General features: G+C 41.5%; 1 protein-coding gene across 1 annotated transcript in view; it reads right to left on the bottom strand.

The window, feature by feature from the left end:
* N4BP2 (NEDD4 binding protein 2) overlaps positions 1 to 14,423 on the bottom strand; it is a 37,513-nt gene extending 23,090 nt beyond the window's left edge. The window contains 4 exon segments of the mRNA XM_050338423.1: positions 1,324 to 1,663; positions 7,287 to 7,459; positions 7,754 to 7,868; positions 14,327 to 14,423. Coding sequence (XP_050194380.1) covers positions 1,324 to 1,540 — 217 coding nt within the window. The 5' untranslated portion in view covers positions 1,541 to 1,663; positions 7,287 to 7,459; positions 7,754 to 7,868; positions 14,327 to 14,423.
* Positions 14,424 to 14,804: the final 381 nt, after the last annotated feature.

Below are 14,804 nucleotides of genomic sequence, written 5' to 3'. Positions count from 1 at the left end.
GTATCTGCATTAATCTTTGTAAAGCCACTAAATGGAGCATAGGTTGCCAGTGATCAACAATATGAAAACCTGGCACAAGTATCATCTGAGCCCTAAGGCTAAGTTTCTGTTTTCCTGAAAGACAGTGTAGCAAGAAGTCTAAGTCCATTAAGTCTGACTCTTTCTGCACACACGTTAAACAAAATCTCCATCATTCTTCCACCTTCTCTACTATATGAGAACAACTTATTACTCATATGAAAATACGCTAATCTTTCAATTTTTAAACTACTGTTAATAGTACAACACTATGAATTCCATGCATTTAGTGCATTCTCAATAAGCTTTAGATAAATCTGTTATTTTAATAAAGGTGAATCTTATTAAGTAAGAGTTCAAAGCATAAACTGGTAACTCCATCAAATTCAATTTTGAAAGAAACAACAATCATAATAGTGGTCTCACATTTGTTATTAAGTTATAAATTGTACAATTTAGGCAGTAAAAACAGTCCTTTTAATGGCTACCTAGCTTTCATACGTATAAAAAAATTGCCAAACTCTGCCTTCTCTCAAATATTCTTAGAAAAATCTCAGCTAATCACATCGGATCATATGAATACAGATTGATTAAAATGCTCCATATATGACATTCTCCTGGCAAATAACTCTTCAGACATTGCTATTCAGCATCTAATCCAGTACTTTTTAATTAAAAGCAAATGAACTTGCATATAGAAGAATTTTAAAACCACAAATTAATGGAAAGGACTGGGCATAAACATGAAAACAGTCTGCCAGGAGAGGTGGGTACGCAGCTTGATAGAACACAGGGAAAGAAACACAGTTCAAGCAAGGCTGCAGAGAATTAAACATGACAAACAGAATTTATCCTGCAAAAACTAATCCTCAGTGGAGATGACAAGATGACAATGCAAAATTAAAGTAAAACAAAAGCTCAGTTCAAGTATTAAAGGAAAAACAGTTGCCAAAATCACACATGGCACACCATTAAAAAACTGTCATCTAGAACATAAAATATCCCTCCTGCAGAAACAGTTTAGGCATCTTGCAGATATGCACAGAAACTAACAGGAAAAAACAGATTCTTCTCACAACTCCACTACTGCCTGCTCTGTGTCACAAAACAATCCACTCTCAACTGTACCTCCATTTATGGAGCACACTGCTCCATTTACCTGCCTCACAGAAACGTCATCAAACTTGGAGAATCTTGCCTGGCTGTAAAATTTCAAAATATTATGACTCACCTACTCATTAAAAGCTAAACTCACAAATATGCTTGCATAAAACAAAACTGTAATGCCAACTATATATTATTTACCTTTAAAATCGCATTCAGACAGAACCATGTAAACCACACTAGGATCTAGAATAGAAAACATCTCTGACATGCTGTTGAAAAGCTCTTCCTTATTGACATAATGCACTGCTTGAGACATTGAGTGGCTTGGGTCCCCTTGGGATACAGCAAGAGCAGATCTGTCAGAATTGCCATTCTTCTGAGAAGGACTCCCACCAGTTTTCCTTCTCCGTGGCATTTTGTTGTCTAAAAAACAGCGTGCTTTTTGTTTTGGTTTGTTCACATGAGGTTGACAGCACCAGGTTCAAAAGTCCCAAAAAAAGCTCTCATAACTGGGATAGATATAACAGAAATACCAGACCTGGAATAAAAAAAGAACAGAGAAATTTCAATAAAATACAGTCACATTTCCATGTCTCTTATTTAGATAGCTAAAAGATCAAAAATACATAAGCATACAGGTAAGCATTTTGTAGAAGTCTGCCATTCTTCTTTTCTAATGGCTGAAAGCTAGGGTAGCCTTATTTTCCAATTAACTAGATATTGAATCTGCATCTGGAAGAGAGAACAAGTAAAATGCAGCTTAAAAGAAATCCAGAAGAGTAAAGTTTGCAATGCAAGGCACTCAGTTCACAAATATTCTTTCTGCTCCTGATGGAGGTTAACGTTATGGAAAACCTATAATCTTGTAGCATTCAGAAATTTTACTCCTCTTACAAAAGTACTGGAAAACCAAAGAGACATCTCCAAATCTTCCAGAAGTCTTCATGACTTCCCTCCACCCATGATCTTTTTAAGAGTAAACAGTTGGTGTTCTTCAACATTCAAACACTGGCATAGGTTGCCCAGAGAGGTTTTGGAGTCTCCAACCATGTGGATTCTCAAAATCTGACCAAACGCAGCCCTGCTTGACCCGGGCTGCTTCAGGGCTTGGGCAACCTGCTTCAAGCGCCCCTGCTCGAGCTCCTGGGATGAACCACATGACACCCAGAAGTGCCTCGACCTGTGTGAAGTTTATTTCATTATTAACATTTCGTTGCTTATAAAGCAAGAATAGGCTTCTGTCCAACCTCCAGACTTCTGCCATGAAGCCTTTGAATACATCTAGTTAAAATATTACAGTATCTATAACTGCAACTACTGCCTTAATCTTGTATAGAAAAGGAAACTGATTATTAATTGAAATACACCCACAGAGAATGGCATGGTCTCCCTTTTTTTCTTTATATCAAAATCAAAGCTCTCTTGTGCTCCAGTGATGGTTGAAATAAACTGTATTTTTTACAAATAATTATTCAGAAGACTAGCAAATCTTAGTAAGGCTCAGAATCTGAAGTTAATTACAGCAAAGAGTCACTATTTATTGATAACAGTTACGGATTAGGCCATAAAATACCTGTTTGTAAAGACTATTTTGCCAGTGATGATCAATTCAACACGTGCAGATAAATCAATGGCAGCACTTCCACATTCACTTAGTCCTTCCCACCCTGGATCTCTGGCACAAATGACAATGCCAGATTAGTGGCAGATTCAGGCAGCACATCTCCATTATTCTCTAACAATCTCTTTCAGCAACCAAGAGAAGTAACATTTAGCAGAAGGTGGGCTGTTACATTTCCAAGTCACAGAAATTTATGAAAGCAAAACAGACAACTGCAGAATTGCAGCAGTTTCTACCACATATATATGGACCTTACACAGACAAATGAGACGGATATCTGAAACAATGAAGAGGTCAAGAAGTCTGAAATGCACAACAAGGAAAACAATACACAGGAAAAGGAAGAAGCAGACTTCCAAAAATAAAGGAGAAACCACACTGAAAAATGCTACTTATCCAGACTGTGCTGGGACAATTGCAGTTGTTTTTTTCATCAAACTTTTTTTGATTCACTCTCTGATTAGTCATCCTTACACCATTCTTCACCATCATGAAAAAGTATTCAACAATCAAAACAAATTACAGGAAGTCCCCTCTTTCAAACTTCTATTTCTAATTGATTCATCTTCTAACCAGTAAAAGAGGTTGACCTAACTTCACACATTGTCAATGCTAAAAAATGTGATGGTTCCTACTAAAACAGGTTCAGTGACAAAGAAAAGATCCTGCAAGGGAGAAAGTTATTCCTGTACCTTGACATTACTGTGCAGCAACACTTTAAACAGAACATTTCAAGTGTTGTCAGTGTTTTAAAACAGCTCTCATATAATGATCAATTCTCTAAGGACCTGCTGCTGAAAAACATGCTCTGTAGCTAGGACTTTATATAACTGATTGCCTTATCTCACTGCAGGATGTTCCTGCATGTATTTCCTGCATTGGGCTGTGTATCCCATTATATATTAGGATGTTTTACTCTAAAAATGCCACACACTTCAGTCTGGATTGATCTAAATCAGCAAATTTGCAGTGCATTGCTTCAGGATTATTAAGGCCCAAACTGTCAATCACAACTAATCACAGAAGGGAAAAGATGGCAGAAGGGAAAATGACATCAGACACCTCAGAAATTACATGCAGGTCAAAACCTTGGTGACTCCCACCATGTCCCAGTATTCTAAGGCAACGCACAGATCCACACTTCATTCCATCTCTCCATCTTCAACCTATCAAAAAGATAGATCCTCATTTCCCAGTATTTCTCTTAAATAGGGTATTTATCATGTTCAGTATCTCAGACATATTTTGACAGAATCTCCTTTGTTTATCACAATGTAGACAGATTCCTGGGAGATATCTTCTGTTGATACTACCAAGCACAATGAAAATATATAGAAATAGATGTTGAGGAATACTTCTCGTGCAGGTGGCCTGACCTGCAAGCTGCAGATCGAGACTGAAATGCAGACTGGGCACTATCCCAATCTCTGGCATAACAAAGAACATGAAGATGGGTGACAGCCAGGCAGAGGAATGGACAGTTGAGAGATACAGCAAGAGCCAGGAACTGTGAAGCCAGCAAGGTGGATGGACATGGAACAGCAAGTGAGGGGGGCAGGAGGGGAAAACAGAAAGAAGAGCGAGACTGGTGCTCAGAGGAGACTGTGAGGGTATAAAAGCCTAGGGCTTCTCGGGTTTGGGGCTCTCCTCAGAGGGACTGTCTCGAGTTGTTGCTGTGATACTGTGCCAGGAATAAACTGCCTTGCAGAATGTGATGTCTTAGACACTGCTATAGGAAACCTGGGGTTGAACCAGGAAAGAAACCTGGTCTGGCTGTACCTAAGTGGGCTGTGTGGGGAGCCAAGTGGGGACCAGTCAGCTCACTGGAGCCACCCACCGTGAGGGAGCTGTGGTCCAGCCGATGAAGTCTCTGGCAGTGGGAGTGTGACATCCAGAGAGCCTCGTGAATGGTCACACTGGGAAGTTTCCTTAACACAGGTGCCTACACACAAACAAAGCACACTTCACCGTACTTCCTAAGAGATATAACACTAGCACGCTGAACTGAAAGGAGTAATTTTCACTTGCTTTTAAGAGCATGTCCTGACCTTTACAAAGGGTTTTTATCTAGGGGCTTGCCTTTTTATATACCTAAGTTTCTTTTTGACTATTACCTTTACCAAGAAAGAGGAAATAATTCCAAATAACCCTCTAGCCTGACTTGCAGCTCAGTTATATTCATTGGTTCTGGATAACATAATATGAATCAGTCTGCAGTTTGCTATAGGTGTGTTTGGGTTTTTTTCCACCTGAAGATGAAAATAGAGTTGTAATAACATAATGATTAGGAAGAGCAGGGCTGTGTTGAACACACTTGATTGGGAATTCTAAACAATTAGTGAGAGGCTGCAATATACTCAGAGGTTCACTAGTCAGTTCCCAGTACCACTGTTTGACACAACATCCAATTGGAGCAAACAGCTGTTTCATTTCAGCACAGATTAAAAACAATACTGCTGTGAAAATCTCAACTTCACCTTTAAAAACAAAACAAAGCAAAATCCCTAAGCACTTCTTCATGCATAGTCCTTCAGATATACACATCTCCTGACATTAAGGATCCCCTCACAATGTAATTCAACTACCATAAACAAGCATATATACAAAAATATGCCTGTGAGAAAATTACCTTCCAAATTAAGCAGTCTTACAAATAAAGCAGATACTGAGATACCTGCATTCTCTACAAAGTAAGATAATTTTCAAATTCTACTAACCTAGGAAAGAAGACGTAGACTTGTTTATTTCTGATGTAGATTACGAGCCTCAGGTGATGCCTGTTCCAGTACTGCTACCCCCCTAAGGAGCTGGACAGATGCATCATAGACATTCTGTAGACACAGACCAGATGCTATTACAGGCAATCCAGTCACTACAGAAACAGGTAGGCACCTACATAATCAACCTAACACAACACATTCTTCTTTCCTGTTTGACAGATAGAACAATGAAGTGTTGAGAAGTGGCCAACCTGGCACAGCAAGAGGGTGGACCAAGATATCAAGTCTCAATCTCACCATTTTACTAACAACATTCAACTTTTCTTTTTGGTGAAAAGGAAACCAATCATTTCATAAACTAGTTCTAAGAAAGCACGTTCTAAGAAAGGGAACTTAACTGTAAGGTGTCCTTAGAAATGTTCAAAGTGTACTCTTACTTATGACACATAATCTAAAGAATGCAAAACATTTAAACCATCAAAACAAAAATCTAAGGGGGGAGAAATAATCCCCAAGACCCTCCAGGATCCATTATTTTAAAAATATCTAAGTTTTCATTTATTTTAGGAAATAACCATTAACATACACCTACCACACACAAGTCACCACATTGCTAACCAGTACAGTCATGTCAGCAAACTTGCTGTGAAGAATTCCTAGTACTTTGAAAAAAGTTTAAAAAACAAGGCTACAAATGTATTTTCTAAAATTAAACTAAAAGGCATGAGTGATGTTTGCACTGAGGCTACATTAAATTTCTCCAGCTAAACAGCCTTTGTTTTCCATAGCAAAAGCTAGAAAATTTCCTTGGCTTTCTAAGAACTCCTATACATTGTTAAAGACATGTATTTTTACAAGATCAGACAAAAGTTACTATAAAGAGTATTAGGTACCATGTGACTATTGTTAAATTTCTGGAAAAATAATATAAAACTAGGCTTGTTTCATTCTCAGTGTAATATGAAAATGTTTATGTAGTTGCTGAATAAAGATCTGATGAAGGGCTGACGCATGTCACACATCTCTTACACTGGGATGTCATCTTAGAAACCATGCATGGTAGCTTGCCTTTTCAGGATGTGTCAAAATTCTCAAGTAAAGTGGGCTGACTGCAAGTCCTATTGGAAACCAGTAGTATTCAAGAAGAGACAGAACATACAGAATAAAGGAAAAAATACACTAAACTATTTTTTAAGTGAGTTAGATAGCTGATACCAAAGTATTCACAAAGCTCTTTAAATCAAAGATCCTGCATCGGCAAACAATCAGCAGTTAATATAATTTTTCAAAGTCATTACGAGAACTTTTATTTTTAAGCAAACAGACCAGTAAATTATTCTAACCACTATGGAAGACTTACTAAAAGCACCAAGCAGCACGAGACACTTCTGGTTTAACTGTGATCAAGTTCAAATGATAAATGTTATCAAAATTATTTCTATTCTTCTTTTAAGGACAGGGGAAGTCTCCAGCCTTGACACAATGTAAGATTCAAACAATATGAATAAAGCTGCCTGATTTGCATATCTTTTTAAATTTCTCTGACCAATTTTAGGAAGTTAACTCCATACATATATAGAAGAGGTTAGTTTAGTTTTGCTTCTTTGGCAGCGGTGACTTTTTTTTTTTAATTTTGGTTTGCTTTTGGGGTTTTTGAACCATATTTTAATTTTAAATTATATAAAATATTTCTCATGTAATGTTCACGTTTATTTTCCAGCTTTTAAAAAACACACATGCACATATATAGTGACATGATGGGGACTGAAAAAAAATCTCAATTGGTAATACAAATAAAATAGCAATGGCACAGAACTTACATTTTCAGCTTCACGGAATTGTTCTGCAATAGGTGTCTTCTCATCTTTCCAAAACCACCACTGATGGCACATTTAATAAAGATCTGCTGTTACAAAATATAATCCACTCTTCTGTCAGGAAACCATACCTCCCAGCATAGCAATCAAACATCAGCAGAAGTGGATTCTTCCTCCTGACAAAAGAATAATCAGCATACAAATTAAAATTTGCATTTTGCTCACTTTAAGCAAAGTTTTAAACACTCAGCAATACATCTAATTGGTTTTAGTAGATTAAACATAGCTAATACTTTAAGTAAGTACCCAATATATCAAGTTGAGCTCAAGTGTAAGTCTTCCAAGGACAAGAATACTTATTTGATTTCAGCTTTTAGATGATTTCTTATCTAAAAATGCTGACTTATGTCAGGTAAAGAAATAACATAATGGCAGAAAAATCAGTTAGAAATAAACGTAAGTTTCCTCACTTGCCATTCCACTTGGTTCTTCACCACAGTTTTTAACCATCTTGAAAAGGTCTACATATCCATGCTGGTCAAGAACAGATTTGTTCCATCATGTGGGAAATAAGGCAAAGAAAACCTGGTACATCAAAATAAGATCATGTTACTTACACCACTTATTTGAAATGCTCTGCTGATGCTAAAGAACTGCACTTCTGTTCATCAAGTGCATGTAAACCCCTAAACCACTGTTTACACACCAAAGATGTTTCATCTACTCAAAGTCTGACTTAATTCCAGTGTACATATTAGCCTAAAGCTCACACCTGTCTTGTGCTTTCAAAGTAAAAAGAAACAAAACCAAACACCGAACTAAGCATATACACCTAAATTAGGCAAAGAATATGAAACAACTATTCTGTCACACTCATAACATGACAGGTTGATGGCTCAAATACTTTATAACATTCTTCACTAGAGATGAAGAAACCCATCTCGCATTTTGCATGTAACCTCATTCCACTACTCCTAAGAAGTAAGAACTGCCATCAGAGCATACAGAGCACTTCAAGTGAGCAAGAACTTGATGATGAGTATCCAAATTTATAAGGGATAGGACAGGCTGCAGACACAGAATGTTATTCACCTCACTCTCAAACATATAGATTCAGAAAAACCACACGAGGAAAGGCTGAAAGCCATTCAGTGGTTTTATCAAACAACCTTTTAACAAAGGTTATTTCCACATTTGCTCATTTGCATTTTGAGGTTTCATAAATGGAACAAAACAAGCATTTAAATACCAGCACAAGAAAAAAAGGCAGCCAATGAAATCAAACTGTGACCAACTCATTATACTTCCTACCTGTACTTATATAAAAAAGGAGCTTTTCTTTTGGGACCATATTTGAGTCTCCTCTCTAAAAACCAGAAAGTAAAAAAGGAAAAAAAAAAAAAGGAAATTACTTCCAGCATATTTTTCTCAATAAGCCTAAAAGTAGCAAAGGAGATGGTTTAGGAGCCTTTTGTGTTCTTCCATTTCCACCAGCAGTCAGTAACAGAAAGGGCCACCTAAACACTTCATTATTGAATGTGAAAATCGATACCCAGCTGGAGACAAAGTGCTTCTGAAAACACTTCAAGCGAGTTTTCTGCTCTTCCCTTCTCCCCCTCAGTATTATTCCCACTGGTTGTTCCAAGGGCTTTGGCTAGTTCAACAGTTTGATCTAAGATCCTCTTTTTCACATCAAATTCTGTCAAAGAGCGTGACACCGACACATAGAACTCATTCTTAACTAATGTGCACACACTTGCTTTATACAATCTGTTCTGCTAGGATTTTTTTCCACTTTTGTGATTTTAAAGTCTGGTTCGGACCATACAGATTCTCTTGAAGCTGCTACAAAAAAATCTTCCTTTCAATATGAAACAAAAATTTCATCCAACTACACACACACTTCAAGAGTACCAAACCAGCACAAACTCATCAGAAGTAGATGATTAGGAGGCAAACACAACTTGCAGGAAGAACAGAGCCCTGTTTGCTAGGATGGACTTGAAAGCTCTTCTCCACATGCCAGGTCACAAGGAGAAGTCAACATGCAGTGGCAGTCAGCTGGTGTTTGACAGGTGACAGAAGCTGTCAAACTCTACATCATGCTGTTTCCTTTTAAGCCAGGAAGCTGCTCTTGCTAGAAGCCTTCCACACAGGGAGCACATACAGCACAGGCTCTCAAAAAGGCACAGGCAGATCTGCTGGGTGTACATGATTAAAGTAGCGAGCTAGGAGGAGGAGGAGAGCCACCAGTGAGCGTGTTCTCCAGCACCAAGTCTGCTTGAAAAGAACTACCTTTGTACTCACTCTCCTTTTGCTGTGTGCTAAAGGTCAAAGTTTGGCCTCGGGATTATGGAAAGTGCAGACGTGTAACCTGACAAGCTAGAGAAATCAACAACAGTTGTTTTCCTTGTTTAGGGAGGGAGTGTTGTTGCTTGTTACGTTTTGAGTTTGTGCATTTTTTTTCAGAAAATAGTAATAGAGTATCTGCAAAATGTCTTTCCAGCCCTAGAGGAGTTCAGAGTTAGTTGATCCTTTCATAGCTTCCCTTCTATGTCCTTTGGTAGCCTCTGCTCGCAGCCCTCTCAAGCGTGCTGAAGTAAGGGTTTCCCATGGTGAACTCAGCTTTGAGGAGAGCTCCTCCAGGATGCAGAGCTCTCAGGCTGCCTGGGCTATCCTCACAGCTCAGCTACACTGCCATGACCTATGCCCAGCCTCCAGAGTAATTGCCACACAATGTAACAAAGACCAGACTCGTGTTTATGGTGGTGCTTCTGCAGTTTCAGACCTGCAGTCAGCACTACTGCTTAAGATTATATTCCTACTCCACATTACGAAACACAGAGAGAGGTATTTGGAAAGAGGAAGGAGAACTCTTGCCAGGTGGAGCTGCAACTTGCCCACACGATGACTGTTCAAAACTCAGGCTGAAGGGCAGTGAATGAAACAAACACATCTCTGGAGAATTAACATTTCCTCAGCATCACAGAATTTCCTTTCATGTTGTCTCCAGATGAACTTTCATAACTGTCTCTGAAAACCCTTTCTAAGACAGCAGTGCCTGGATCTTGTAATTCAAGGCTTGGGGCCTGAGTTGCTGGAAATAGTTCGTAATCTTTTATAAACTGCAACTCTGGCAATACCTAGCTAAGCAGCTACGACATAGTATATTTGATGTTGATAAAAAAAGGAAAATGTAATATTATAAAGCTGACACTCCTACTGAGGTGAATTTTAATACTGCTGTATTCTGCTACATTACCATTTCCTGTTTCTTAAAGATTTCTTTTCTGTAACTAAGACCGGGCCAAAGGATGAGCATTTATTTAATGCTTGGAAATCCAGCAAAAGAGTGGAAGCGAGGGCGAGGACTGGTTCTATCAAGATGAGAAGATACTGTAAAAGAGGAGTATTACTGAAGATCACAGATGATGCTTATTATTATGGGCACACATGCAGGTGGCATTATGAAGGAAGAAAAAGTGGAACATTAAAGGAATACTTATTTAGACTTTTCTGTACTGGCAGCAGTCAGGGCTGGCAATAGATGCAAATGCTACTCCCCCAAATCTTGGCTTGCTTTAGCTGTTGATGTAAAGAAAACAGGCTTACCTTCTTCTTATAGATGATGCTGCAACTGTAACACACCTGGGAACAAAGGGAAGTGTCTGTCAAAGGCTCAAGCTCCAGAGCATGAATCTTCAGATCTCTGCAAACACCTAACAGGGCTTCTGCAATGTGCCCAGGTTTCTCAGCTCTCCACCTTTCCTCTGTGTGATACACAGAACAAGTCAAAGACAGCACTGTCTGGCCAACTGTCCAAAATAACCTCTTCCTACCTGAAGGTCAGCTTAAGATGTTCAAGCCCACCATGCACACAGCGCTGCTCTCCAGTGATCCCCAGCGGCCACTTCCCTCCAAACAGCCTCATGCAGTTTTCAGCCCTGTGACTCTAAACGAAGGTTTGCTGCACACTGGGACAAAGCTGAAGCACTGATTGTCCACATGCAACAGCAACATGAGAAACACTCCAGAATTTCCTGAAGAGGAACATACCATAGTGATACATAATAGAGTTCATCAGCTCACACTGAGTCAAGCTGCATCATACAATTACAGCTTAAAAAATAAAGCCAGAAAACAAACGACATAGAGAAGGAATGATAGTATTAGGAATAGTTTATTCATGGAGACACCTCAAATATTTTCAGGGCGGGAGGAGGGGGAAATAAAATTAGGTGTGAGGGCCTAGGCTGGAAACTACACTGATCTTATCAGGGCAAATAGTTCTACTTCATATGTTCAAATGCACTTCTACTGCTGAAACCACCAGGCCAGCTGAATGTAGAACACACACAGCCACTACACAATAAACACTATTCTGAGTTTAATATAACCCACAGATGGATGACCATCCTGATCTAAGTACAATAACAAAAAGCTTACAGCCTCCAAATGACTGTCATTACTTTCTTGATAGAGACTTAAACCTGTCATTTACTTTCAGAAAGTAGTTCACCTGAGGTGACTAAAAAAACATCAGCCAGGACCATTTGAACAGTTTTAAATAGTGGTTTGAGTTAACACAGGCAATTTTTGAGATGCAACAGAGCTTAATTACATAAACCAACCCATGGGTAATCAAAGAATCCCTAATATAATCATGAGAAGAAACCACTGTAAAACAACATCTTCCATGACCACAGCCAGATTCAGGTCAAAACGTACGACCTTATTCAATTCTGAGGCGGTGTAATAATAATAATAATAATAATAATAATAATAATAATAATAATAATAATAATGGCCAGTCTTCGCGAGCGAAGATCCGGGGAAGGTCTTTACACCTTCCAGCCTGCGCATTGGATTTTTTAGGTGAGACACAGTGTGCGCAGAACTGAGCCCACCCTTTAATCCTAAGGTTCATCTGCCGGGGCCAAGCGAGCTTGGACGGTGGCAGCGAGGTCCTTAGGACGTAGGTGGGTTGCCTTTAAGGGCTAACGAGCCCCACCTGCCCGGGAGTGGCCCTGACCGGGAATCGAACCCGGGTCTCCGCGGTGATAGCGCGGCGCCTTTACCACTAGACCACCAGGCTAATGAACGGCCTACTGACATTTTGATAATAGCAGAGCCTCTGGGAGAAAAACAAAGGCAGTAACTTCCTAAAACTCAAGGATTAATAATTTAGAAACTTTTACAGAACTAAATTCTTATGCAAAAGAACTCTATTTAAAATAGTAATTAGACTAATTAAGTCAACGACTTAGCCTATAGGTCAGTATAGACACTGCGCAACACATCAGATCGACAATCCCCCAATGTCCCTAACACAATATTTTTAAATCTTAATTCAAGACAAATTCAAATTCTCTTCTGTAAAATAAAATGGACAAGGTAACAAGTAACAAGCCACCTACACCATAAAGTGAAACAGTTGTAAGTCCGTGATGGATGTTTCCTAACACCACGTCTAGGCTACCATTTTTGTCAGGCAGTACTGCGCTTTCACATTGTACCATTAAGAACTTCGTTTCCCTCTACATCATTAGCTTCCCCAGCTGAAATGGGGAACTTTAATACAACAGAAGGGGAGTTCTCTAAATAAAAAGTGTAAACAAGACCACAAAAGAATTAGAGGGCAACTAAAAGCCAAAACAAAACCCAAAGGCCTTTTAATAGGAAAAAGCCTATTAAAAAGAAAATAAAGGATTTTAAGATGTGGTTTTATACGGTTAAATTTCCCTCACAAGTTCTTCACACAGTCTACATGAACAAAAACTATTGCAACTTGAAAGTGCTGCAAACACGTGCTGCAACCACATGACACAAGCAAGCCCTGCCCTAGTCGTGGTGACTCCACCCAGATGAAGGAGGGCTACAACTTTCAAGCGTTATAGACCTAAACTAAATTAATTTTTTCTGCCCTTCTATAATTTTCGTCATGTTTATATTTCAACTTTTGGCTCTCCACTCACATCCAAAGCCACGTGATCTAAAACTTTTATTCTTTTTGGAGGTCTTTTGATTAAGTTCTTAAGCTTGCTTGTTTTGCTTAAGTTTTATATAAATAGTTTTATATAAATTATGCTCGTCTTTTTACTGCAGGTCCTACTGCAAGAGTGAGATGCAGACCAAACTTCATCAATACACTGTATAAAAGCATTAAAGTGTTTCTTAAGAATCAAACTGTCATAAGTCTTTTAGAACAGAAATTAAGAAAAGTAGTATGTTTTTCATTCTCGCCTTGGAAGTCAGGCTCCTCCCAAGCCCGTGACCTTATCGTACGTGATCAGCAAAACTGCAAACCGTGTCCAGAGCACTCAGGTGTACTACACTATGGAGTAAACACAGGGTAAACACCTTTCAGCGGTTCTCGACTGTTCAGAACGCAGATGCCCTAAGAGTACTTAGAACCTTTTGATTTCATTTTGAACGGGGTGAATTCATACTGCGGGGCTCCATTCCTTACGAGACGAAGTTCACGGGCACTCCGCCCTGTCTGCCCGGGGCAAGCGGGCGAAGCCTTTTCGCCGACTCGCCAACGCTGACCCTTCCTCCAGCGGCCACGGCCGCGGGCGGGGCAGGAGCCGGGACTGCTGCGGAAGGCCGGGCACCGCCGTGACCGCCGAGGAGGAGCCGCGGGCGGCCGGGGCAGACGGCGACGGCCACACGGAGCGCCGCCAGCGCTCACCACAGCGGCGGGGAGCACCCAGGCCACGGCCAGGCCCTGGGGAATTCAGGCTCGAGTGGCGGACCCGGCCCGGCGGCGGAGAGGCCCGACCTGCGACCGCGCCGCCCCGGCCGCTTCCCGCCAGCGGCAGCCCCCGCCCCGCCGCCTCCCCTCCCACCCGCAGGCAACTCCTCTGCAGTGACGCCGGGGACGGGCCCCCAGCGCCGCCGGGCCCGCCGCCATGCACAACGCGCCGCGGGGCCGCCCGCCTCCCGCCCCCGGGAGACCGCGACGAACAGCCCCGCGCCCTATCGGGAGCAGGGGGAGGGCGAAGCTCCTCCCCGGCCCCGCCGCCAGACCCGCCGGCCGTTACCTCGCTCGGCTCGGCTCGGCTCGATCAGCTCCGCTCGCTGTCACCGGCGGCGGCCGCGGGGCTGCGGCCGCGGAAGGGGCGACTCGGGCGGGGCGAGCGCGGCGGGGACACAGCGCCGCTCCCCGGCCGCCCGGGGCAGCGCAGCCCGGGAGGAGGCACCGCCCCCGCCTCTTCCCCGCCCCGGCCGGCTGAGGGCAGCGCTCCTGCGGGGGAGGCGGGCCCTGGCCCTTTTCCCGGGGATTGTCTGTCACACTGGGCTGCCGATCCAGCTTCGCGGGCTCAGCTTTGGCAAGGGTCGCGATGCTCTGCCGGGATGAGAAACCAGCGTGGGAGGACGGAGCTGGTCTGTGGGGGCCGCGCTGCTGGGTACGGCACACGGGTGAGGTCCGGAACAGCGGGAGAGCCTTGACTCAGCCGTGTGTGACAGCTTTCACACGTTTAGTTCCTCGTACTGCTGCCCTGCGCTACGGAGCATTCT

This window comes from Myiozetetes cayanensis, unplaced genomic scaffold (genome assembly GCF_022539395.1).
Source record: "Myiozetetes cayanensis isolate MyiCay16 unplaced genomic scaffold, myiCay2020 scf7, whole genome shotgun sequence".
NCBI classification, from domain to species: domain Eukaryota; kingdom Metazoa; phylum Chordata; class Aves; order Passeriformes; family Tyrannidae; genus Myiozetetes; species Myiozetetes cayanensis.
Note: the sequence above shows the minus strand (reverse complement) of the source record. Positions and strands in the feature narration are given on the sequence as shown.